At 38.0% G+C, this 27,009-nt stretch overlaps 2 protein-coding genes across 2 annotated transcripts; both read left to right on the top strand.

Moving 5' to 3' along the window:
* Positions 1 to 106: 106 nt before the first annotated feature.
* LOC137012207 (uncharacterized) lies at positions 107 to 15,622 on the top strand. The gene is made up of 6 exons (XM_067375347.1): positions 107 to 236; positions 512 to 850; positions 1,670 to 1,720; positions 3,502 to 3,552; positions 6,062 to 6,178; positions 15,288 to 15,622. Exons 1-6 carry the CDS (start codon positions 179 to 181, stop codon positions 15,620 to 15,622), a joined length of 951 nt encoding a protein of 316 aa, XP_067231448.1. The 5' UTR covers positions 107 to 178.
* Positions 15,623 to 15,957: 335 nt separating this feature from the next.
* On the top strand, positions 15,958 to 23,465 carry LOC137013136 (uncharacterized). The gene is made up of 5 exons (XM_067376760.1): positions 15,958 to 16,096; positions 18,127 to 18,465; positions 18,577 to 18,750; positions 20,574 to 20,677; positions 22,976 to 23,465. The coding sequence occupies exons 1-5, from the start codon at positions 16,039 to 16,041 to the stop codon at positions 23,036 to 23,038; spliced, it is 738 nt and encodes a 245-aa protein (XP_067232861.1). The 5' UTR covers positions 15,958 to 16,038; the 3' UTR covers positions 23,039 to 23,465.
* The last annotated feature ends 3,544 nt before the right edge of the window (positions 23,466 to 27,009 follow it).

Genomic DNA, 27,009 nt, shown 5'->3' with positions numbered 1-27,009 from the left:
CTTAATGCAGATTGACCAGAAGATAGAGGCGAAAGAGGGGGGGAGTTCACACCTTTGGCACACAGATACAAACAGTTAGGGAAGTTATGAACAGGAAGTTATGACTGTTCATGTGTTTTAATGTGAGCGGGTGTGTCGGAGCTTTTGTTAGTTTGCATTTGTGATCAAATGTTTAGAAATGAAGTTTTCCTGTCCTCTCATCTGTGGTCTTGTTTTGTCCTGCATTTGCTTCAATGGTAAGAGTCACATCCCGCCTCAACACCTGCTCAAAATACTAGTTATTTAAATACTTGTCTTATTATTTTTATTATCTTGAGGTTACATTAGGGATGTCTAAAGAAGCATACGTATCTTTCTCTAGATGTACCTGCAGCCCAAAGGGTTTCTAAATATCAAATGTACAGTTTATTGACACAAATATTGATCCAACAAAAAATATTTCCTCATTTGTTAGCTGCTTTGGATGCAGTGGATAAATGCATATGTTAATGGAATGTTTATCATTTCTCAGTCACAGGTTCAAGTTCTGAGCTGACTGTGAATCAGAGCCCGTCCAGCATCACTGTGAATGAGGGAGATTCTGCTCATATCACCTGCTGCTGGAATAAAATCAAATATAAAGTTAAAGTTGCTTGGTACATCAATGAGACAAAACTTTCAGGAATAAACGAGCAACGCCAAGAGCATCAAACACAGAACTGTTCAACGCTCCACCTCACAAACATACTTAAAAATGATACTGGATTTTATGTTTGTGAAGTGACTCAAGACATACCAGTCCTAGTTGAGGTGAAAGGAAATGGAACAGATCTATCTGTTAGTGTCGGACAACTAGAAAAGACAACGACTGGTAAGATTCTTCTGTCACAATATTATTTTCTTTACACATTCTAATACTATTACAAGACTAAAAGAACACAGTTAAGTTTTGCTCAAAGGTTTATGTACCCTTTGCAGAAACTGAAAATGTTAATAATTTTAACAAAATAAGAGGGATCATAAAAATGGCATGGTATTTTTTTTTACTTAATACTGTCCTGAATAAGTTATTTCACTTAACAGAGGCACAGTCCACATGACAAAATAATAGCTAAATTTATAAAAATTATCCTGTTCAAAAGTTTATGCAACATGCAAGTATCTTCTGTAGTTTCTGGAGGGAAGTACTGAATGAAAAATACATATAATTTTTATGATCTCTCTCATTTTTGTAAAAATGATTAACATTTTCACAGATTCTACACAGAGTATGTAAACTTTTGAGCACTACAGTATTCATTATCATTCAAATCAACTGCTGCTAGAATAAAACCAGCCTGGAAAAAACAAGGAAGAATTTCAGCACAAAAAAAGCCTTTTACAGATGTTGCCAATGCTGAACTGATCTATTCTAAAAATCTCAATTAAAATGACGTAGGTGATTATGTTTGAAAAGTGATTCAGGACATACAGTACCGTTCCTGGGAATAAAAACAGCCCTATTGCATGATTCAGATTCATTCGAGAACTGAGATTGTATCACACAATTTCCAACCTCAGTTAAAATACCACTATTTTGGAAGATGTGCATTTATTCCTGTGTGTCATTTAAGCAATATCAGATTTAAGGATTGTTGCATAATGAAAATGATCTAATTATTCTGCTGTTTTACATAAAATATTCCTACAGTTTCTACCCCACCTACAGTGGTCCAGGTTCCCACCACACTCCCATCAGCCAGTGAGTACTTACAGCATGCAAACACAGGATTTCTTTCTTTTTTTTTTCAATTAAATTGTTAAATTTAATTTTTCTGTGGTGTAGCAGATGTTGTCTGGATGAGTTGAGTCATGGATCACATGGGTGATTTGGGTTCAAGTCAGAGTGTGACTGTATCCTCAATGATGGACATCCGTTCCACTAACTGCAGTGTCACTCTCTGTTGTCTCTGTCTAATAAAGTGAATAAATAATAAATTAACAATTTTTTTACATTTATGATAAATTCTTAAATTAGCAGGCTAAATGTCATCAGAAAATATTATTGTCATTAATATTTTATAATTGAAGAAAAGGCAGATGTATTTAAAGGTACAATATGTAAAATTTTTGCAGTAAAATATCCAAAAACCACTAGGCTAGTGTTATATATTTTGTCCAGCTGATTACTAACAATATCTCTAATGTTTTCAACTACTTGTAAATCATGAGAAAATTCCCATTCTAAACCGTGACACGGGGCAGTGCAGTCGCCTCTCAATGACGTCAGTTACCCTTTGTTACCGCCTTTACTGATGTAGAAACCACATGACAACAGTGCCGTGGACAAATGCGGAAGTAGTGTCTAGCGTCCAGCAAACCACTAGCTTGCTTCAAGCAGTTCCTTATTTACTTCTTACACGTTTTATGGTGGATTGTGTTACTTATTTATGGAAGATAATTAGTGTTTTCCATCTGCCGCTCCGTAAACACATGACCGGAAAAGCGGAAGCAGCGCCGGCGACTGTGTCATAATAAAAGTCCCGCTGCTCGTGTGGCATGTGTTGATCAATCGCTCCAGCTCCTCGTTCAGTTCCCGCAACACTCGGTCCTGCTCTGCTTCATACTACAGTAACGTTAATAATCGCATCCATGAACATGAGTTCTTCCAGACTCCAATCCCTATTCTTTTGCACCGTCCGTTGAGATGGAGACCAAATGTCCCAAGTTTCTGCTCTAAAACTTGGCGTCATCAAACTACGCCTTTGTTTTGAATAGGCTACTAGCGACCTCTAGCGGAAAAAATATCACAAATTGTACCTTTAACCACCCAAAAATAAATCCAGAAGATGAGATTATAAGAGAGATCATAAAAATGGCATTGTATTTTTTTTTATTTCATACTGTCCTGAATAAGTTATTTCACTTAACAGATGCGCAGTCAACATGACAAAATAATTAAAGCTAAATTTATAAAAATTATCCTGTTCAAAGGTTTATGCAACATGCAAGTATCTTCTGTAGTTTCTGGAGGGAAGTACTGAATGAAAAATACATATGATTTTTATGATCTCTCTCATTTTTGTAAAAATTATTAACATTTTCACAGATTCTACACAGAGTATGTAAACTTTTGAGCACTACAGTATTCATTATCATTCAAATCACCTGCTGCTAGAATAAAACCAGCCTGGAAAAAACAAGGAAGAATTTCAGCACAAAAAAAGCCTTTTACAGATGTTGCCAATGCTGAACTGATCTATTCTAAAAATCTCAATTAAAATGATGTAGGTGATTATGTTTGAAAAGTGATTCAGGACATACAGTACCGTTCCTGGGAATAAAAACAGCCCTATTGCATGATTCAGATTCATTCGAGAACTGAGATTGTATCACACAATTTCCAACCTCAGTTAAAATACCACTATTTTGGAAGATGTGCATTTATTCCTGTGTGTCATTTAAGCAATATCAGATTTAAGGATTGTTGCATAATGAAAATGATCTAATTATTCTGCTGTTTTACATAAAATATTCCTACAGTTTCTACCCCACCTACAGTGGTCCAGGTTCCCACCACACTCCCATCAGCCAGTGAGTACTTACAGCATGCAAACACAGGATTTCTTTTTTTTTTTTTCAATTAAATTGTTAAATTAAATTTTTCTGTGGTGTAGCAGATGTTGTCTGGATGAGTTGAGTCATGGATCACATGGGTGATTTGGGTTCAAGTCAGAGTGTGACTGTATCCTCAGTGATGGATATCCGTTCCACTAACTGCAGTGTCACTCTCTGTTGTCTCTGTCTAATAAAGTGAATAAATAATAAATTAAAATTTTTTTTACATTTATGATAAATTCTTAAATTAGCAGGCTAAATGTCATCAGAAAATATTATTGTCATTAATATTTTATAATTGAAGAAAAGGCAGATGTATTTAAAGGTACAATATGTAAAATTTTTTGCAGTAAAATATCCAAAAACCACTAGGCTAGTGTTATATATTTTGTCCAGCTGATTACTAACAATATCTCTAATGTTTTCAACTACTTGTAAATCATGAGAAAATTCCCATTCTAAACCGTGACACGGGGCAGTGCAGTCGCCTCTCAATGACGTCAGTTACCCTTTGTTACCGCCTTTACTGACGTAGAAACCACATGACAACAGTGCCGTGGACAAATGCGGAAGTAGTGTCTAGCGTCCAGCAAACCACTAGCTTGCTTCAAGCAGTTCCTTATTTACTTCTTACACGTTTTATGGTGGATTGTGTTACTTATTTATGGAACATAATTAGTGTTTTCCATCTGCCGCTGGTTCTGTCGACAAGGACAGCTCCCGTAAACTCATGACCGGAAAAGCGGAAGCAGCGCCGGCGACTGTGTCATAATTAAAGTCCTGTTGCTCGTGAGGCTTGTGTTGATCAATCGCTCCAGCTCCTCGTTCAGTTCCCGCAACACTCGGTCCTGCTCTGGTTCATACTACGGTAACGTTAAAAAATCGCATCCACGGACATGAGTTCTTCCAGACTCCAATCCCTATTCTTTTGCATCATCCGTTGAGATGGAGACCACATGTCCCAAGTTTCTGCTCTAAAACTTGGCGTCATCAAACTACGGCTTTGTTTTGAATACGCTTCTAGCGACCTCTAGCGGAAAAAATATCACAAATTGTACCTTTAACCACCCAAAAATAAATCCAGAAGATGAGAACTCTCATTTTGGATTCTATCAAAATAAAGGGTAATGTATAACATTATGAGCACTTACAGGTGAAGTGAATAACACTGATGATCTCTTCATCACGGCACCTGTTAGTGGGTGAGATATATTAGGCAGCAAGTGAACATTTTTGTCCTCAAAGTTGATGTGTTAGAAGCAGTAAAAATGGGCAAGCGTAAGGATTTGAGTGAGTTTGACAAGGGACAAATTGTGATGGCTAGACGACTGGGTCAGACCATCTCCAAAACTGCAGCTCTTGTGGGGTGTTCCTGGTCTGCAGTGATCAGAATCTATCAAAAGTGATCCAAGGAAGGAACAGAGGTGACCCGGCGACAGGGTCATTGGCGGCCAAGATCATTGATGCTCTTGGGGAGCGAAGGTCCGAAGGACCGTGTGGTCTGATCCAACAGACGATCTACTGTAGCTCAAATTGCTCAAGAAGTTAATGCTGGTTCTGATAGAAAGGTGTCAGAATGTCAGTTTGTTGCGTATGAAGCTGCATAGCTGCAGACCAGTCTGGGTGCCCATGCTGACCCCTGCCCACGCCGAAAGTGGCAACAATGGGCACGTGAGCATTGGAATTGGACCACAGAGCAATGGAAGAAGGTGGTCTGGTCTGATGAATCGTGTTTTCTTGTACATCACGTGGATGGCCAGGTTTGTGTGCATCGCTTACCCGGGGAACACATGGCACCAGGATGCACTATGGGAAGAAGGCAAGCCGGCGGAGACGGTGTGATGCTTTGGGCAATGTTCTGCTGGGAAACCTTGGGTCCTGCCATCCATGTGGATGTTACTTTGACACGTACCACCTACCTAAGCATTGTTGCAGACCTTGTACACCCTTTCATGGAAACAGTATTCCCTGGTGGCTGTGGTGGCCTCTTTCAGCAGGATAATGCTCCTGCCACAGAGCAAAAATGATTCAGGAATGATTTGAGGAGCACAAAGAGTTTGAGGTGTTGACTTGTCCTCCAGATTCCCCAGATCTTAATCCATTCGAGCATCTGTGGGATGTGCTGAACAAACAAGTCCAATCCATTGAGGCTCCACCTCAAAACTTACAGGACTTAAAGGATCTGCTGCTAACATCTTGGTGCAGATACCACAGCATACCTTCAGGGGTCTAGTGGAGTCCATGCCTCAACGGGTCAGGGCTGTTTTGGCAGCAAAAGGGGGACCAACACAATATATTTTAAAAATATTTATATATATTTATATTTATGAATTTGTTTTCAGGTTTACTAGCTTTACTTTTGTAGTAAATTCTCTCTCTAAAAAGTAGGATATGCCATTAAGCAAACTACAAATCCCAAGAGTCTTGTGGTAGGTGTTATGATTGTAAAAGATCAGCTGTTAAAAAGATCAATTGTTTCTCACAGGTAGTTCACATGAGGTTGTGATGATATACATTTTCAGAAGTCTGCCCTTCATTTGTCTGCTGATGGCGTTCTTTTATCTGAACAGGGACGACAAAAAAGCCACAGTATCAAAACCAGGTAACATATCCAACACCAAATTCACAATATAGTTTAGTTGTTTGTTTGGCATTTAATCAAATAAACCAGCTCTGAGAAGAAGACATTTGATTTGAGGCAAATATTTGAAAACTGGAAATAGACTGTATGCTTAACATTTTTTTAGAAAAAAAGATAAAATCCCAGAATTGCAAAAATGCATTGCTACAGTTTCAGAGAGAGAGAGAGAGAGAGAAACATTTCCCCGATGATGCAAGAATAATGCACAAAAGATTTAGAAATAAAATGCATTAAATAACTATCAATAAAAATAATGAAAATCACTATTTTATACCCCATGACAGTGACTCTGTTTATGGCAAACAAATAGTATTATTTAAAGTGAAAGTTTTTCCAATTTTCCACCTGCTTTGTATTGTTATAATGACAATAGTATATATAAATGAACAATAGCTATGTTTCCATCCAAAGTTGCATATTTAACTTATGCGCAAATTTTGAATATTGCATAAAATATTTTCAAATAAAGCAGTGTTTCCATCCAGCGAGTCAAAGAGAACAAAAACGCCACTTCCTGATACACTGGCGATAAATATCACAAAAAATGGACATTTCGTCAGTAGAAGCCACTATATATAATACATTTCATATATAATCAATTATTTGCGACTCTGAGCGCTCAGACGAGACGCAATAAATGCTGTCATGTTATCCTGCATTCAGATGCCTGGACGGGGCCTTTGCTCAGGTATTACAGAATGACCAAAACAATATTTCAGATGCTGTGCAACAAGATCTGTTTCCAACGTTTATTTTTTATTTTTTATGTGATATCCCAAAAAGCGCATAAAAATATGTGGATAGAAACTCTTTAAAGGTGCCCTAGAATGCTTTTTCACAAGATGTAATATAAGTCTCTGGTGTCCCCTGACGGTGTCTGTGAAGTTTCAGCTTAAAATACCCCATGGATTTTTTTTTTCATTATTCAGTTTTTTAACTGCCTATTTTGGGACGTAATTATAAATGTGCAGATTCAGCACGCGTCCCCTTTAAATGCTTGCGCTCTGCGCCCCCAAGCTCGCAACTCTATAATACATTGCATGAACAAAGTTCACACAGCTAATATAACCCTAAAAATGGATCTTTACAAAGTGTTCGTCATGCAGCATATCAGATCATGTAAGTATGGTATTTATTTGGATGTTTACATTTGATTCTGAATGAGTTTGATAGTGCTCCGTGGCTAAAGCTAACATTACACACTGTTGGAGAGATTTATAAAGAATGAAGTTGTGTTTATGAATTATACAGACTGCAAGTGTTTAATAACAACAGTCTTGTCTCCGTGAATACAGTAAGAAACAATAGTAACTTTAACCACATTTAACAGTACGTTAGCAACATGCTAACGAAACATTTAGAAAGACAATTTACAAATATCACTAAAAATATCATAATATCATGGATCATATCAGTTATTATTGCTCCATCTGCCATTTTTCGCTATTGTTCTTGCTTGCTTACCTATTCTGATGATTCAGCTGTGCACAGATCCAGACGTTAATACTGCCTTGTCTAATGCCTTGAACATGGGCTGGCATATGCAAATATTGGGGGCGTACATATTGTAGCGCGGCCACTTTATGGGGAACATTTATACTGCTGTGAATTATTCTAATTAATAATATAAGTACAGCTGTTTTGTATATATGTTTTCCCCTGTGTTATGTTGCCCGGATATGTGTTTGTGTTCCCGTTTTACTCACGCGAGACTGCTGTCGGGAAGATCCAGGGAATCCCCGTGATGTCATGGGGTTGGACAGCTGATTGTCACGTCTGATAAAAGAAGCCGGTTTACCGGTGTTCGGGAGAGGACGCTCTCATTGCTACGTGGATATCGCGATCGATCGCTCTACACACTATTTGTTTGTCATCGTCTGTGACTGATCATCTCGTTGTGGAAGTAACATCCATTGGATTATTTCCCCTTCGGGATACGGGACAGGACAACGCTATACATCGTGCTCCCGGTCTAAAAGCCTTTCCGGTGAGGCCGATTCAACACACACCCGCACACACACACCTACACACACACATTACATTGGACTGAAACGGACTATTCCAACACGCATACATACATTTTTGTTTATATATATATATTGTATATATTGTTGGGGTTGTGGTATATTTATGTTTCTTGTATAATACACTTTGGTTTGACATTTATTCTGTTTATTTTGTGGAGTATTTTATTCAAACCCGTTTAAAATAAAGGGATTAAGAACCGGTTGACGTTGTGTAAACTGCCTTATACAGGCTGAGTGTTACATATTGGTGGCCCGTACGGGGATTTTTCCCGACTAAGGTGTTTTTTTTTTTTTCTTTCTTTTTCTTTCAACGGGCATTATGGATAGGACAAATACTGAAACAGTTGTTGAAGTTCATGTTGAGCAAACTGATGACACTGTTACACATGGAATTGTACAAAGTGAGAATGAACCAAGTGATATGGATTTTACTGCAGGCCCATTTGTGACAAGGCGTAATCCAGCTGCAGAAATAACGTCTATGATTAGTTCACTGTACATTTCTGATTCTGAACAGTCTGATGATGATGATAATGGTATAAGGAATGTTGATATGGCACAATCATTACACACAGACATGGCACAATGTAAAGTGGATTTAACCAAAAAGTACTCACTTTAGACAAAGATTTCAAACAGTCAATGGACAGCACATTGAATAGGGAAACCAACTTCAGGCAGGCAGTGGATTCTAGCTTGGCAGGGTTGGAGGATTATTTTATGAAGGCACTGGAAAAATTAGAAAAGGCTGTAACAAATTGTTTTCTTAGGAGAGACCATAAATGGGAAAGTCAAATGAGGAAATTGAGACTGACTAGCACTCCCACACTCTCCAGATTACAGGCCTACTCTCCGGATGCCTCACGCTTTTCGGCTGTACGTCATCCTCAGACCCCAGTTCCAGTATCTAGGGAGAAAATTCCAGCTTTTAAACCTCTTGATGATACATATGACATTCCCCCCCCTGTGCATACTAATCGTCAAAATGTGCTTACCTCTTCGTCAGTAGGGGTTGGTGCTTCCTCATTCTGTGCTCGACCTCCCATCCGCATTGAGTTCCCCTCTTTTGGCGACTCCTGTGAGACCTCTGAGGTGCTAAACTTCATAGAGCAATGTGAGAACTTCCTGGAGATCAGGCCCCTTCCTTGTGTTGAGCTTATTGGAACCTTAAGTACGGTCCTGAAGGGACCCGCTCTGAGCTGGTGGAAGGCAGAGAAAGCGAAGGTAACGGACTGGAAGTCCTTCAAAAAGGCATTCATGGCTGCTTTTCTTTCAGATGATTACCTCTCTGAAGTGGAGGAAAAGCTGAGGACCCTGGTTCAGCAGCCACAACAACGCCTGAGGGACTTTGCTTATGACTACCGGGCCCTCTGTCTTAAATGGAAGCCAGAGATCTTGGAGGAGGAACTGGTGAACCGCATCTTGAACAACATCAACCCCAGGGTCGCAGGATGCCTGAGAGGGACAGTTCACTCAGTGGAGCAACTGGTGAAGGTGGGGTCAAGAGTGGAGAAGGACTGCATGGGAGCCAAAGACTACTGGCAAAAAGTCAGCACTCAGAGCAGCAAAGAAAAGCCATGCAAAAAAGCTGGAGAACGTACCTTCAACAAAAACCTGGCCGGAGTAAATCTAGCCCAACCCCATCCTGGGTCTTCTCTCCTTGTTGTGCCTATAAGGGTGAATGGCAGAGAAGTGAGGGCGGTTCTGGACACAGGCAGCACGTACACATTAATGCAGGAGAACCTGTGGAAACAGTTGAAGGGGGAGACACCAGCGGTTGTTAACTCCAGTCCTCAGAGATTTATTATGGCGGATGGCACAATTCACCAATCCAGAGACCTGCAAAAGATCAGGTTTCAGTGGCATGATCAAGAGTGCAGTATGGATACTTATATCCTGAAAGATACTCACCTCGCCTTTCCTCTTATTGCTGGTCTGGATTTCCTGAGTGCCACAGGTGCTGTCTTGGAGGTGGGACAACGCAGGTATGGGTTGAAATCTGAAAAAGGATACACGTATTACTCTTTCCTGCCTTCGCTGATACCGGCAGGTCCAGCAACCTCTACAGGACAGGCTCATTCTCTTACGGCGGCAAAGCTGAATCTATACTACGCCTTACCACCGGTTGACATTCTTCCTGAGCTCACATCATTCAACCCCGAGATCACTCAGTGGGGTTCAGACAATCAGGAAGAGATGATGAAATTGATCTCCACCTGGCCACGCACCACCTCTAACACCCTGGGTAAAACATCAGTGGTACAACACAAGATTACATTAATGGACGACATACCAATCAAATCCCGAGCATATAGAGTGTCTCCTCTCAAGAAACAGGTCATAGAGGAGCAAGTTGATCAGATGCTGCAGGACGGCATTATTGAGCCATCCTTCTCACCTTGGTCATCCCCGGTGGTCCTAGTCCCCAAACCTGATGGGTCATATAGGTTTTGTGTGGACTATAGGAAGCTAAACAGCAAGACTGTACCTGACGCTTACCCAATGCCCTTGATTCATGACATCCTTGAGTCCCTTGAAGGTGCTTCTTGGTTTAGTTCATTGGATTTACAGTCTGGGTACTGGCAGGTTGAGATGGAGGAGTTGAGTCGAGAGAAGACCGCTTTTATCACCACCAAGGGGTTATACCAATTCAAGTCTATGCCGTATGGACTCAGAAATGCCGCTGCCACCTTCCAGCGCTTGATGGAGAGGGTGCTAGCTGATTTGAGGGGGAAAATATGCTTTGTCTATATTGATGACATCATCATCTATTCAACGTCACAAGAACAACACATTCAAGATCTCAACACTGTTCTACACAAACTTACCCAAGCCAATTTGACGCTGAACATGAAGAAATGCCACTTCTTCAAACGCCAGCTCAAATTCTTAGGCCATATAGTCTCTAAGAGGGGGGTGGAGATTGATCGAGAAAAGACCAGGGCCGTTGATGAGTTCCCCCCTCCACAAGATCTCAAAGCCCTTCAGAGGTTTTTGGGCCTGGCAGGGTGGTATCATAAGTTCATTCCCCACTTCGCTGACATATCTGCTCCCTTGAACCACCTCAAAAGAAAGGAGTAAAGTGGGAATGGACTCCAGAGTGTCAGGCTAGTATGGATGCTCTTAAACAAAGATTACAGAACTCACCTGTGTTGATACAACCTGACCTCAACAAAACCTTCCAGGTTCACACGGATGCGAGTGATGTTGGACTGGGCGCCATCCTCACTCAACACTCGGATGAAGGAGAACAAGTGGTGGCGTATGCATCACGGACCTTAACAGGGGCCGAGAAGAATTACAGCACTTCTGAAAAGGAATGTTTAGCAGTGGTGTGGGCTGTTGAAAAGTGGAGGCATTACCTGGAGGGATGTCCTTTTGAGGTTTTCACGGACCACTCAGCACTCTCCTGGGCATTCAACTGCCCTAAAACCTCCTCCCGACTAACCCGCTGGACACTCCGCCTGCAACAATTCAACTTTCAGGTCCATCACAGAAAGGGCTGCCTTAACTTGGGACCTGACGCTTTATCCCGGGTCCAGGAGCCGTTTTCTACTGATGATGCCCCATGTCTTTCCATGTCATCGCAACATTCATCCACTTTACCCCACTCGCTGGAAGAAATCGCTCAAGCACAACGTATGGACAATACTATCACTCACCTGCAGTCTGGCATCAAACCTCGATCAGTCAAGGAACAACCCATCACCTTTGAAGACCACCAGGGGGTGTGGTACCGCAAGGTTCCTTTAAGAAATAAGGGAGAGAAGTATCAGTTGGTAGTACCATCCTCGTTAACCACTGACTTCATGCATTATTACCATGATAATCCCCTAGGTGGCCATCTTGGACAGTTGAAAACCCTGCTGAAAGTCCTAGATGTGGCATGGTGGCCATCCGTCAGGAAGGATGTGTGGCAGTATGTCAAAGGCTGTGAGGTATGCCAGAAATATAAACCCAGCAATACAAAACTGTCTGGATTTATGCAGAGTTCACCTATCACAGAACCGGGATACATGCTGGGAGTGGACCTAATGGGACCATTTCCCGGCAGTAAAAAACAGAACACTTACCTTCTTGTCATTGTGGATTATTTCACTAAGTGGGTGGAAATGTTCCCATTGAGAGACGGCAAGACCCAGAGAATAGTGAAAATACTCAGGGAGGAGATATTTACCCGATGGGGGGTGCCCAAATACCTGGTGTCTGATAGGGGGCCCCAATTCACTTCCAGCCTTCTGGGCGATCTGTGCAAGACATGGGGTTGTGTTCAAAAACTAACCACGAGCTACCACCCACAGTCAAATCTAACTGAGAGATTTAACAGAACGATAAAGACCATGATTGCTGCTTTTGTGGGTCAACAACATCAGACCTGGGACCAGTGGCTGCCAGAGTTCCGCTATGCCATCAACAACGCCCAACAGGAAACCACAGGAAGGACACCTGCTGAGCTCATGATGGGTAGGCAAATTTTGGGACCACTGGAACGCCTAATCCATCGGCCACCTTCACCAGATCAAGCTGCATATTCCCTGGTGGAAAGACAAAACATCATGGCGGAGGAGGTGAAAAATAGAATGAGGAAGTGTCAAGCCAAACAAGCTAGGTATTATAATTACCGTAGAAAAAATGCGCAGTTTCAATCGGGTGACCTGGTTTGGATTAAAACGCATCCTCTCTCTAGTTCATCAAATAAGTTCTCTGCCAAGCTAGCGCCCAAGTGGGAGGGTCCAGCTGAAATAAAGAGTAAAACAGGGCCAATAAATTACACTGTGTCCTGGGGCAACCCACCTAGAACAGACGTATTAAATGTGGTAAACCTGAAGCGTTATTATGGACGTTCTCCTCCGATGCCGCTGGCTGGGGGGGGGATTTATGTAGCGCGGCCACTTTATGGGGAACATTTATACTGCTGTGAATTATTCTAATTAATAATATAAGTACAGCTGTTTTGTATATATGTTTTCCCCTGTGTTATGTTGCCCGGATATGTGTTTGTGTTCCCGTTTTACTCACGCGAGACTGCTGTCGGGAAGATCCAGGGAATCCCCGTGATGTCATGGGGTTGGACAGCTGATTGTCACGTCTGATAAAAGAAGCCGGTTTACCGGTGTTCGGGAGAGGACGCTCTCATTGCTACGTGGATATCGCGATCGATCGCTCTACACACTATTTGTTTGTCATCGTCTGTGACTGATCATCTCGTTGTGGAAGTAACATCCATTGGATTATTTCCCCTTCGGGATACGGGACAGGACAACGCTATACATCGTGCTCCCGGTCTAAAAGCCTTTCCGGTGAGGCCGATTCAACACACACCCGCACACACACACCTACACACACACATTACATTGGACTGAAACGGACTATTCCAACACGCATACATACATTTTTGTTTATATATATATATTGTATATATTGTTGGGGTTGTGGTATATTTATGTTTCTTGTATAATACACTTTGGTTTGACATTTATTCTGTTTATTTTGTGGAGTATTTTATTCAAACCCGTTTAAAATAAAGGGATTAAGAACCGGTTGACGTTGTGTAAACTGCCTTATACAGGCTGAGTGTTACAATATTAATGATCCCGGCTGTTACGTCACAGTCGGTGTTATGTTGAGATTCACCTGTTCTTCGGAGGTCTTTTGCACAAATCAAATTTATATAAGAAGGAGGAAACAATGGTGTTTGACACTCACTGTATGTCATTTCCATGTACTGAACTCTTGTCATTTGACTATGCCGAGGTAAATTCCATTTTCAGTTCTAGGGCACCTTTAAACAGCATTATGGTAAATATGGAACACAATGGCAACAGCTTTCTTATCTGTACTCTACGGTGTTTTGCTTGGTAACAACATGCCTAGTGCATTATGGGTGTTGAAGTTTTCTATTTGGCAATAGGGAAGACAACAGCCTTTTTCTCTGTTTTCTCTAGTCAGGTAGCACCAATATAATTTTTTTCTTCCACCTTTCTACTGCATAGTCAGCCAAGTTTTATTTATTTTGTTGTTTAGTTTATTAAAGGGATAGTTCACCCAAAAATGAAAATTTGATGTTTATCAGCTTACCCCCAGTGCATCCAAGATGTAGGTGACATTTTTTCTTCAGTCGATCACAAATGATGATTTTTAACTGCAACCGCTGCCCTCTGTCATTCAAATAATTGCAGTAGATGGGAACTTCATCTATAAGAGTGAATAAACCTTGCTTAGACAAATCCAAATGAAACCCTGCGGCTCGTGACGACACATTAATGTCCTAAGACACGAAACGATCGGTTTGTAAGAGAAACCGAAAAGTATTTATATAATTTTTTACCTCTAATACACATATGTCCAACTCCGTTCAGCTTCCTGCTAGTGAGGTCAAAAAACACGTTCTGGTGACGGAAGTGATGTCTCGTCCATATACTTCAATGAGCGCGAGACATCACTTCCGTTGTCAGAGCGCGATCAGACCTCACTCACCGGAAGCTGAACGGAGTTGGACATAGTGGTGTATTAGAGGTAAACAATGATATAAAAACTGTTCGGTTTCTCACACAAACCGATCGTTTCGTGTCTTAGGACATTAATGTGTCGTCACGAGCCGCAGGGTTTCATTTGGATTTGTCTAAGCAAGGTTTATTCACTCTTATAGATGAAGTTCCCATCTACTGCAATTATTTGAATGACAGAGGGCAGCGGTTGCAGTTAAAAATCGTCATTTGTGATCGACTGAAGAAAAAATGTCACCTACATCTTGGATGCACTGGGGGTAAGCTGATAAACATCAAATTTTCATTTTTGGGTGAACTATCCCTTTAAGACCACTAAACCCTTGATATAATATTCAGATTTTAAAACCGCAGCAGTGATGTATGAACTTGTGGTCAAAAGGTTCATTTTTCTTCTTTTGTCTCTTTGTTATGATTAAGTGCGGTAAGCAAATTTAAATAATATGTTTGGTACCACAGTTGAAGTAAGTTTATATCCTTAGATGTTGCTGAGATTTTACTGATTTTCATATATATTCATATTTCAATCTGAACCAGTTGAGCATGCTGTAGAATCAGGAGGACCGGATGAAAACCTGGAGGCCGGAGAAACACAGATAAATGAAACTGAAGAGATAAAACAGTGTGAGAAAGTTTCTGAACAGGAGAACAGGAGGGACAACTCAGAGAAACCTGAAGTTACTGCTGTAACCAAAGAAAAAAAGAATGAAGAAAAAGAGACCGTTGTGGTTGTGGAACAAGTTTCATCTCCAGTGCAGGACAATGAAAACAAGAGCGTTTCTGTTCTGGACACTGAAGAAAAGACAAATCTAATGGCTGATGTTGAAGACGTGACCATTTCTGTGCTAAGTGGAATAGTTTCAGCTCTGTGAGACACAGGAAATGCAGTTATGGGTGTGATGTTCCGTTCGATGATGTCACTTCCTGTATCATAGCTTGTTTGCTGACTCCTAATGGTTTACATTGATTGCAATTGAATTCTTCAGTATGTTTTTTTCCGAACTGGTTTTGAAACAATAAAACAATGTCTTCAGCTTCATGCATGAATCTTTGTGTGTTTTTGTGGGGTTGTGTGTATGGTTGTGCTCAGTGTGTCCGGGGTAGAACGAGCGTGAGATCAGTGTTGTGGTTTTCTCTGGGCTTCGCTCTGACAAAATTAGTCGCGTGGTTGTTTTGGGTTGGGGGGGGGGGTGTTTAGAGAAAATCTGAGAGCACAAGTTATTTTTTCATGTGAAAGGTTGTGATGTGGGAGTAAGGCAGACTTCAGATTCTCAGCAGATGCTCAGAAATGAAGTGTTCCTCCAGATTCCTCTGTGGGCTCCTCATGTCATGCCTTTGCTTCAGAGGTAAGTGCCACACAAAACAACTTCCTGAAAGGAAAACCAGCATAGACATTTAAGGATACTTTTTAGTATTCATCCAGAATAAAGTAAATTGAATGTTTGTAGGATTTTAATAAACACTTACTGTTTATTAAACACACTTATTCATCATTTAATGTTGTCACATTGTAGCTCTGAAATCTGGATTGTATTAATTTGTGTAACTTTTAATCTGATTCGTTCTATACATTTGATGTATGCAAATTAATTTAAATATTTTTGTTGATTTTTAAATGTAATTTTTTATGAGGTAGGGCTGTATAGGCAGGAGGAAGGAGGACGATATTAATTTAAATTGCAGTAAGACGTTTTTAAAACTCGCTAAGTCAGTCAGTTACATTTGTAGTCATTATAAATGCAACAACCTGTAAACAAGCAGCCCATGTTTGGATATTTATTCAATTCGGCTCAATTCACATTTCTATTCAATTTCAATTAACAATGCATCGTTTCACAGCAGCTTTACAGAAAATGCATGTTTATAATCAGTCTTGGGTAGATTACTTACAAATTACTTACAAATTGTAGTCCATTACTTAATGCAAATTTTTTAATTAAAAACTGTAGTTAGTAACGTAATCCAGTACATTACAAATTTTAGGACTACTTTTTGATTACTTTTAGATTACTTTTGACATAAAACGTTTATAATGTTGATTTGAATAGGATAATCTTGTACTATGTTGATAAAAAAAAGAGAAAGAAAGAAAAGAAAAATTTCGAAGATAAAGAAAAATGGTTATCAACAAAATGAAATGCATTAAACATTACATTACGTCAGGCTTTAGGAAGGAACGAAGAGGTGTTCATAAACTTTAAAAAGCTTAATTAAATCATAAAAGTGTTAAAATACATAAAATCTTTGTATTCCATGTAATTATATACACTTGACTAATGGCTGGTGTGTGTGTGCATGCAATTCCATAAAACTTTTGAAAAGGGAAAAGAGAATTCTGAATAAATTACTGCCATTTTGAGAACATTAAGTAATCATGTAATCAATAAAAAAGTAACTGAATTCTGATTGAGTATATTAAAATGTAATATAATTATAAGTATTTAAGTTTTAGGATCCACATAATACAGATTACAAATAATCAGTTACTGCATGGTTACGGAGTAATCCGTTATCAGAGGTGACCATCAAAGTAATGTCCATAATTGTAGAAATGTACAGTACTAAGATGATACAAATTATGCAGTTAACTAATGTCACATATTAATTTAAGCAGAAACAATGATCTCATTAAAGCAATGATTACATGTTGTGATCAAAATTATTACAATATATGTAAAATTTGGCAGATATGAGCTGGTATAGTTAAGACGGATATGAGTTGTAAGGGTTTTTATATACATTAATTAATGTACCCCCTAGATAAAGTAATTATGTATCATTTATTATCATCTATATATAACATAAGGGAAGAATGGTACATATGCTGAAACCTCAGCAAAATGTAAAACTTTACAGCACTTTCATTCTTATTTCATCTAACAGAAAAAGAAACACAAGTAAGCTGCTTGGAAATGTCTTTAAGGATATTTGTCAATGTTAGCAAAGAGCATTGGAAAAGAGATTTTGGTCTTTTATTTTGTTTCATAATTATCACCCATTATGTAAGACATTAATTAAAAACAAAAATATTGTATATATTTTTAAATCCGTGGCTTTACACCATTATGATCTGTATGTTTTGTCTAATCACAGACGCGTTTCCTCTTATCCTGGTTTTCAAATCCAATTTAGCAAAATAAGATTCTAACAGACATTGCATCCTGGAAAAATGTAACATTTAAAAAGCAATTTTAAAAAAATAAATGACATTTTTAGATATGAAGTTACACATGGTTCCTGTTTTATATGATTAAAAGGATTTATGGCTAAAACTTTCAAGTCTGAGTAATGGAGAAGTCCCTAAAGATACAAACTACTACACCATCAAAAATAGCCATTAACATTCATGTGTTTCTTGTGTGTTGTTGTTTCTCAGTCACAGGTTCAAGTTCTGAGCTGACTGTGAATCAGAGCCCATCCAACATCACTGTGAATGAGGGAGATTCTGCTCAAATCACCTGCTGCTGGAATAAAATCAAATATAAAGTTAAAGTTGCTTGGTACATCAATGAGACAAAACTTTCAGGAATAAACGAGCAACGCCAAGAGAATCAAACACAGAACTGTTCAACGCTCCACCTCACAAACTTACTTAAAAATGATACTGGATTTTATGTTTGTGAAGTGACTCAAGACATACCAATCCTGGTTGAGGTGAAAGGAAATGGAACAGATCTATCTGTTAGTGTCGGACAACTAGAAAAGACAACGACTGGTAAGATTCTACTGTCACAATATCATTTTCTCTACACATTTCAGTACAGTTAAAAGACCACTATTATTAAACTCATATTTGAACTAATTCAATCTATTTCTTCTTTTGAAGTTACTTCCTTGCCTATACTCAAGACTATAGACGGTACATCCACAGCCCCATCATCATCACCATCAGATCACCATCACCTCACCCTGCATTTGTCCCTAGCCGCTGCCATCGGCCTGGTGACCCTCTGCTTGGCCTTAAGCGTGTGCAAGATGAGGAACTCCTGTAAAAAAACAGGTACACTTCATTTTAATACTCAGACTCAATACACTCTTAGAAGGAAAGGTTCTATATAGAGTAGAACTTGTCTTGAAGATGCTTCATGTATAGAACCTATTAGATGGGTTCCAGCATGGGATCAGTTCATGGATTTAGGTTTAATTCTTTTTTTATTTTTTTATTTTTATTACATTTTATGAATTAAATAACTCTTGAACATAATTTATCACTAGACGAAATTAAATAAATCATTTACAACATTTCTCCTTTATAACGAACCTTTTTGGCAAAAGGGGTTCTTTAAAACTGAGTCACAGACCCAGTGGAGTTTTATAAAGAACCCACTGAACCTTTTTTCCTGAGAGTGTACTGACATGTTTGTATGTATGTTGAAGGCATGCGCACTGCATTCCTTTATCGAGACATTAAACATGAAGAATTCTTCTACCCAGTCCAATACTGAAATCACAACCAGTGTGTCCATTTTATTATTCAATTAAAGGAAGGATTGGACATTTTCTTCAGCTGACTAAACAGCAGTACGCTGTCATGCAAACATCCAGACACTCTTACTGACTAACAGTACAGCGTATGATGCAAGTGCATGTAATATGAAAAATAATGTAGCCTGTGTCACAAAGTTGCTGTGTGAGCAGGTCTTTGTCAAAGCTTATCAGATTTTGTAACGGTGTGGTCTCTCCACACAGGAAGTGCAACTGTTGAGCTTATTCAAACACACCTTTAACATTATTTTTAAAAGTATTAGTTATTGTGTTTTTTAAAATATATATATATATTTCTATGAAGTTCTAAATCATTACTTCTAAAAACTTGTAAGTATATTAACAAAAAAAAAAAAAAAAAAATATATATATATATATATATATATATATATATATATGAATTTGATTTTAGATATAAATAATAATAAAACATTTATATTTATTTATATAATAAATGTTACATTGTTCTCAAATGGTGAGTTGCAACTCCCAAACAGCAAGAAAAAAAAAAGAAAAAGTGGAAAGCAACTAAAAAATTAAATAAAAAAAAACACTAATTTCTATCATTTGGTTGTAAAAAAAATAAATAAATAAATAAAGCTTTATTTTAATTTACACAGTAAAATTTAAAATTTACAGTATTTTTTTTTTTTTTTCATTGAAACAAAAATATACCAATGCATTCTGGATAATATTTGTAATTTATGAGAAAGTAGCCTATATGAAAATAACACATATTACCCAGAATGCATTGTCATTGGAAACAGTATTTTACTGTGTAAATTTGATTGATTTGTTTTTTTTTTAAGCTATTTTTTAAAAATGTGTATAATATTACAGTATGTAGCATCAGTGTTTGTTCCATGTGTTCGGCTGATAGAACGCATTCATGCATTTACAAAATAGTATTGGTACAATTTTCCTTTTCAGCCAATGCAGCTCATATTAATATAATTAAATAAGGACCCTTCTGTTTACTTTTCTACAAAATCCAATGTAAAACCTGGACCTGAGTCCTGACGCAGAACCACTGCGTTACTTCAGTAGCATAACTATTTGAGTTGGCTGAGGCGCTCTCTCAGTTCTGCTGTGTTTGGTTTGCAGGTTTTAATTTTTTTTAGCCAGGTTTCTTTTTCTTTGTTATCTGAACAAAGTTTGCAAGCAACGACTTTAACACCCCTATATATATTTGCAGTATAGACCACCTTGTTGAGTTGCAATAGGAACAGTCTATTGTTGGTCACATCGCTTGCTTGCAGTGTAGACATGTTGTCATATTCTCTACCCATGCAAAGAGCTATATATAATATATATCTCTATGTCTCTGTGTTCCCTCAGAACGAATGGTCATTCACCAGACGCCACACAGCGAGGGTGAGGAGCATGAGCACATGGAGGAGGAGGACGGCAGCACAGGCTCATCTCGAGGATCCCTCCAATGGGTAAGTGAGATCCAGCCTCATGAGAAGTCATAATAACATGTACAAGATGGCAAAACTGTATATGTTGAGCAATGCGAAAACATACTATGTGTTTTGGCAGCTGTGGTTGCCAGAATAATTCTATAAAAAATACAGTGAAAATGTAAAATATTTATACAGAACAACCAGTAAATTCAACAACCCACACTGCTTCTATACTGACGACCACCATAATAATGCAGGTGGTAATAGAGGAAGCCACATGAAGAATCACAAAGGTCATCACAAACAGCTTTTTCCCAAGCTGATATACTAATAGGTTGTGCACTAGTCATTCATGCAAACACAAAATACCATCATGGTAACACGCATGACATGCAACAAACATTCACTTATGTGCAAAACTGATAATCATGTTTCTTAATAGTTTTTGTTATTTAAACAAAATACCTTCAAATGTGAAGTGTCACGCAGGGAATTGTGGGAAGGTCAGTTTACAGTTTTTGACTGTAAATTATTTACATTATTACATTTTTTTTTTTACATTATGTTTAAAGCCTAACCATGCTTGTAATAAGAAACAACTATAAAAGCTGAACAAATGGAGTTGTTGTAAGAATGTGCTGGTGAGACCTTTCTAAACACACCCACAGCTTTGAATGCTGGTCTTTGGCTCGGTTTGAAATGGAATACAAGCATACTTCAAATTATGTACTGTATATTATTTTGTAAAAACAAAATAGTAATGTTTCAATCTGTAGCATGCTACAGATCATGATGGTGCATGTTCAGACAAGTTCATTTTATTTAGGGCGATTTTGCATTTTTATTCCAATTTTCAAATCTCCTCACTTTTAAGAGGAGATTTGAAATGGTTGATACTGATCACACCGGACAGAAGTGCATTTTATTGTATTGCATTTATTGTGGAAAATTGTATTCCACATAGTCCCAGCCAGCAATGCTGAAATAGTTAAAATGTCAGTTGTAGTTTCAACTTAAAATAAATAAATAAATAAAACATTTAATGCTAGATAGTTGTAAAAAGGTTAACAAAAGATGGCAACACTTCAGTGTGGGGAACACTTTTTCACTATTAACTACAACTTTTGCCTCAAACTCCTAATTTACTGCTCATTAATAGTTAGTAAGGTCGCATTTTTGAAGCATTTAAGTTTAGGTATTGAGTAGGATTAAAGGATGTAGAATAAGGTCATGCAGAATAATGCATTAAAGGGATAGTTCACCCAAAAATGAAAATTATCCGATGATTTTCTCACCCTCAAGCCATAGGTGTATATGACTATCTGATTTCAGACGAACACAATGGGATATATTTTAAAATATCCAGGCTATTCCAAGCTTTATAATGGTAGTGAATGTGGGTGTGTTTTGAAGCCCAAAAAAATGCCTCATTATTATAATCCATATGGCTCCAGAGGGTTAATAAAGGGCTTCTGAAGTGAAGCGATGAGAAAAATATCCATATTTAAACCTTTATTAACTATAATAGCTAACTACACATACTGCGCAAGCTGATTTGCACTAAAAGATAAATTAATGGTAATATAATGATTACATTTTCATTTTTGAGTTAACTATCCCTTTAACACTCTGAGGTCTGAAAACGCGCCGGCGCGTTTTGCAGGGTTTTTTTCACATTGCAGCAAAACAGACTTAAAATACTCCGTCATTTGTGCTTCATAAGTACTAATAAACAGACAATATACTAATAATATGCAAGCTATTTACAATATTACCATTCATTCGATTAGCAAAATCTCAATGCAAATTCAACAATGAGTCAACCCGTAAATAAATGTTGATGTGTCGTCTTGGAGTGTGTTCTGAGTGTAACGTTGTAACATGTGGTAGGTCATTCAGGTATTCATTGATATTCATACAGAAATTTGCATACTGCATATTCCAAACATTTCACTGAAGGACCCTTGACCCGAATCACCAATAACACATTGCAATACAGAGCACAATAAATGCAACATCTGTGATGTACAAATGCAAGTGTCCAGCTACATCTTAAAAACAACATGTTTTTCTTTTAAATCAGAATAAATTAAAAGATGTTTTTACTCTGGATTGTTTTGCTTCCCACATTAGTGTATGATGTCATAATGCACAATCTCCGAGCAACATCTGCAATTCCACCATGACTTCTGAGATCTCACTCGTGTGCATCCGAGCCTCATTCTGTGCCAAATCTGCTCTTTTATCAGAGCAGATCTCTTTAAATTCTACAGCTTCAGATGAAATGTTTCCATCCATATTTCAATGTTTGTTTCATGTTCTGTCTCTTTACAGTATCAAGTACCAGTTTACTGGTCTTACTTTGATCTGCAGAGGGGCGAAGAAGAAGACAAATGACAGGAAAGACAATCGTGATGCTCTGTTCATTGGACTGTATTTTGCATTGTTCTTTCTTTTGTGAGAGTGCTTTTGTAAATAGAATCTGTGGAAACCATCTGAGCTCTTGACTGTGGCTTCAGATATTAATCTCTGTTTGTAGCAGCTCCACTGATTGATCGTTTTGTTCTTATTTTAATTTTGTTGTCTTTTTAGTTGTCTAAAAAAAAGTTTCAACCTGCCATGGAAAACTACTTGGATACATTCATGCCCAAACTGATGCAATTCAAACATGTATAAAAGTAGTACATACTGCCTGCAGCCCTGCACCTGAAGTCTAACCGTGAAGATTTACACTGTACAGATGTCTGCCGTACCTTTCAGGCTTCTTAGAAATGTTGATACTTTCATACTGTGGTTTCTTTTGCCATTTACAATAAAAGTGTTCGAAAACCATTGACTGCGATACTGGTGTCATTACGTGCGAAAGAAAGAAGAAGAGAGAGGTAGATGTTGCATTTCAGGGTGGAAACTCTGGTGGTATTGACAGGTCAATGGCAGGAAATGGAAAGTGCTGTGCATCTGGTTTCCTCGACCTTGTTTTAAACTGTCGTATACTTCTGTTGACCAAACAAGTAAAACAGATTTCACAGAAATCACATTTTACTCCCAAGTCAGAATAAAAACACTAGGTTATTTCTTGTATAGGAAAATAAAACTAATTATGTCACTAAATATGTTCAGATTTTGGCTGAATTTAGAGACGAAAGCACCATCAGGCCACTAGTCCTCGCCATGCACAACCACATGACCTAGATTCAGTTTTTCTCTCACAAACATAAAACCTGCATTTGTCTATAATATGAGCCTAAACTATACTACATTACACCGTGCATTACGTTTCACTACATCAAATCCTTCTTTATAGACCATGACGTCTTTTTTTGTGCTGGTCCATTTTGGTGTGAAAGATTTGCTTCACTAAATAGCCAACAATTTTTTCAATTAAAGGAAAGATTTATCCCTATAGACAAATAACTGTAATTAGCAGGCAGGATAACGGTCAATGTTCTTTGAAGAAAACAACTGATGCAGCGAAGTTCAAGTGCAAGTAAGGGAACACTTTGACTTTAGTTCACTTTTTCAGTTGAACATGTCCAGGGGTGTTAGCATTGCTCATTAAAACACATATAGCAAGTGTAGCTTAAGTTTTCAACTTTCAGTGCCTACAGACCCCTCTGACCTAAGCAATTTTTTGTTTACAGTTGTCACAAAAACTGCAGGTTTTTTGTGCGTCATTATTAGCTTATTAAAGGTCATGGTCAGTGGTTGAACATTGAGGAGGGAAACCACTATGAATCGTGGTGTTTTTTAATAAATGCTTGACAGGACAGTCAGACTACTCTTTACTTCCTTTGATTCCATTCATACTCATGCAAATGTGGGAGGCTGGGAACGCAAGCTCATGCAAAGAAGTTTCACATGTCGTGAAGATGTTTGACTAATATAGAAGATCGATGTCACAGCATGACAGCATAAAGTCACCATGAAATCATAATGGACAATTCTTGTTTTTTATTTATGGAATTTTGCAGTATTTATTTTAAATAATAAATCTGTACACATCATTATATATTTTTTAAATGTGTTTACTGGCGCTAGGGAGGGACAACCTGTCACTCACATGAGATCGATCAATAGAGAGCAACAGTTCCGGAAGTAAAAACTATTTTTTTTTCCATAGTGAAACTGATTTTGAATGATAACTAATAAACCTTTAAAGACAGCCCTACTGTGAGCTACAAGGATGTTAATCCATGGTATTTGCTTCTGTTGAAGATGTTAGACCACATTATTTCAGATTTTTTAAAATAATATTGTTATTATATGTTAATAATAGTGTTATATAAAATAACAGTGGAATTCCTGGTAAAAACTACATTACCCATAATGCTGTTTCTGATTCCACCAATCAGAGTCAAAAAAGCAACACATGGCATAAGATCTTGTGTATATATGAAGAGTTTGGTTCCAAAACACTAGAACTCCATTTTGATTAATTTGAGTAAAGGTGTTTTCTTTACCAAGAAAGCAGCAAGATGAAAACCACTATTTTCTGATTCAAACTTTCACATAGCATCTTTTGGTTATAAAAACATTAAAAATTCAAATCTACATTTTGATTTTAAAAGGTTTATTATAAAAACTTATTATTTTTTCCCCAAAAAGCAATAAATCCATGACACTTTTTTTTTTTTTTCAAAATCCATCAATATAAAAGTTATTTTTCAAATTGAAAATACACAACAAAGTTGATTCACATATATTACAGAGTCTAAACTTTGCCAATATTTATCTTATATACAGGCATTTTACTAAAAATACATTCAGCCGTCGCTCCCAAAAATGAATTCAAGGGGTCATCTTGTTAATGTTATAAATTATTTTTCATTACCAATTAAAGAGTATCTGGCACCACCGCATGGTTAAATAAACACATTTGCCGAGTACAGTGGTATTAAAAACGGCTTTTTAAAAAAGCTTTCAATGTTTACAGTGGGTGGAATGGAGCGCTGTGATTGGTTGAGCGGATATATCGCCTTCTGCAGAAAAAAGGAGACTGGCGTTTGTCGTGTTTTGGAAAGAAAGGGAGAAAACATGACAGAATAACACGACGGATATCGCATTTTGTGCAAAATTAATAAATGACTTTTCAATACCGACCAGATACAATACTGATTTTGGCTGAAACTCAGTTTTTTTGAAAATGGCATTTATCGCATTTTGGAACCAAACTCTTCATATACAACAATTGTAACATTTGTAAATGAGTAGTTCTATATTTTTCGATCATGCTTCATACATGTTACTGTATTTCTTTCCCTCACTAAAGCCGTTAAAGGTGCTACAGAGGATGTTTTCGTTGACTGAGAAACCAAAGACTGTTAGTGAGTTTTTGAAATGAGCACATGCCTAAGAACAACCCCCCCTCCTTCACAGCTCATTTCGAGGGAACGCCTCGCAAAACTCGTGCACGATTATTAGAACACGAGTGTTTACCACTGGCATTCGCTGTGTCGTGTTAGTGGATTCATTATGTTGGACTCACCGCAGGTAACTCACAATCTGCAGTTGTTACTCCTGAAACATTGCATGCAGCGCCTGTGGAAAGTTACTGGAGCGCACACGTCTCTCACAAGGAACGTCACGGCAGTGATTGACAAGCCAGAGGGCCAATCGTTTGTGTAATGATCATACAAACGATTGGCTGATGTTTTTAAGGCCCTACCTCGTGCACAGATGATGTATATTAATATTATTCCTTTCAGTGCACCTAATAAATAGTCTTTTATCAGTTAGTAAAGACAGTTTCAAGTAATATTGCAAAAATGTATAAAACAAAACATCCTCTGTAGCACCTTTAAGTAGGCCTACACATTCTTGTACCTTTGTATTTTTGTCTGATTTTTCAAATACTTTTTGGCTTCAAATCAAAGTTTGTTCTGATTCACCGTGTAGCTGATTGTCTTGGATCATGGGTTATAATTCTTTAATGAAGAGTTTTTTAAAAATCCCTATGGGAATTTAATGGGGTGGACTAAGTCAAGTCCTGCCCTACATTTTCTTTGTTTAAGAAGCATTTCACTCGAATATACGCCACAATAGGGAAGACTATAGCTTTTTTTTCCCAAGTGTTTAAAGGCCCACTGAATTGCCTTGTTGGAATGTGCAGCATTATTCAATGTGTTGACCTAATTTCAACTAAAACAGGAAGATGTATCAAACAGCTCCACCCCTTTTTTAAAAATAGCCAATAGTATTTTGTTTATATCACAACTCGGCCAGAGCCGTTAAACTCGATAACATTTCTTTCTAATCTCTAACCGTTTCTCCTCCTAATCTCCTCTATATCACTTTAAAATACAGCATTGTGCAGAATTCAAATGGGTCCGATACCTTTCGTGGTCTGAGCTGACTCACGGTCCGCAGAT

The sequence above is a fragment of the Chanodichthys erythropterus genome, chromosome 22 (genome assembly GCF_024489055.1).
Source record: "Chanodichthys erythropterus isolate Z2021 chromosome 22, ASM2448905v1, whole genome shotgun sequence".
Taxonomy (NCBI): Eukaryota; Metazoa; Chordata; class Actinopteri; order Cypriniformes; family Xenocyprididae; genus Chanodichthys; species Chanodichthys erythropterus.
The sequence above is the reverse complement of the archived record's forward strand: the minus strand, read 5'-3'. Positions and strand labels throughout refer to the sequence as shown.

Excerpts from the sequence above, each read along its gene's own strand:
- LOC137012207 (XM_067375347.1), top strand. The coding sequence starts at position 179 with ATGAAGTTTTCCTGTCCTCTCATCTGTGGTCTTGTTTTGTCCTGCATT. Across the intron at positions 237-511 it reads GTCCTGCATTTGCTTCAATG|TCACAGGTTCAAGTTCTGAG; the intron begins GTAAGAGTCACA and ends ATCATTTCTCAG. Across the intron at positions 851-1,669 it reads ACTAGAAAAGACAACGACTG|TTTCTACCCCACCTACAGTG; the intron begins GTAAGATTCTTC and ends ATATTCCTACAG.
- LOC137013136 (XM_067376760.1), top strand. The coding sequence starts at position 16,039 with ATGAAGTGTTCCTCCAGATTCCTCTGTGGGCTCCTCATGTCATGCCTT. Across the intron at positions 18,466-18,576 it reads ACTAGAAAAGACAACGACTG|TTACTTCCTTGCCTATACTC; the intron begins GTAAGATTCTAC and ends CTTCTTTTGAAG. Across the intron at positions 20,678-22,975 it reads CTCGAGGATCCCTCCAATGG|TATCAAGTACCAGTTTACTG; the intron begins GTAAGTGAGATC and ends GTCTCTTTACAG.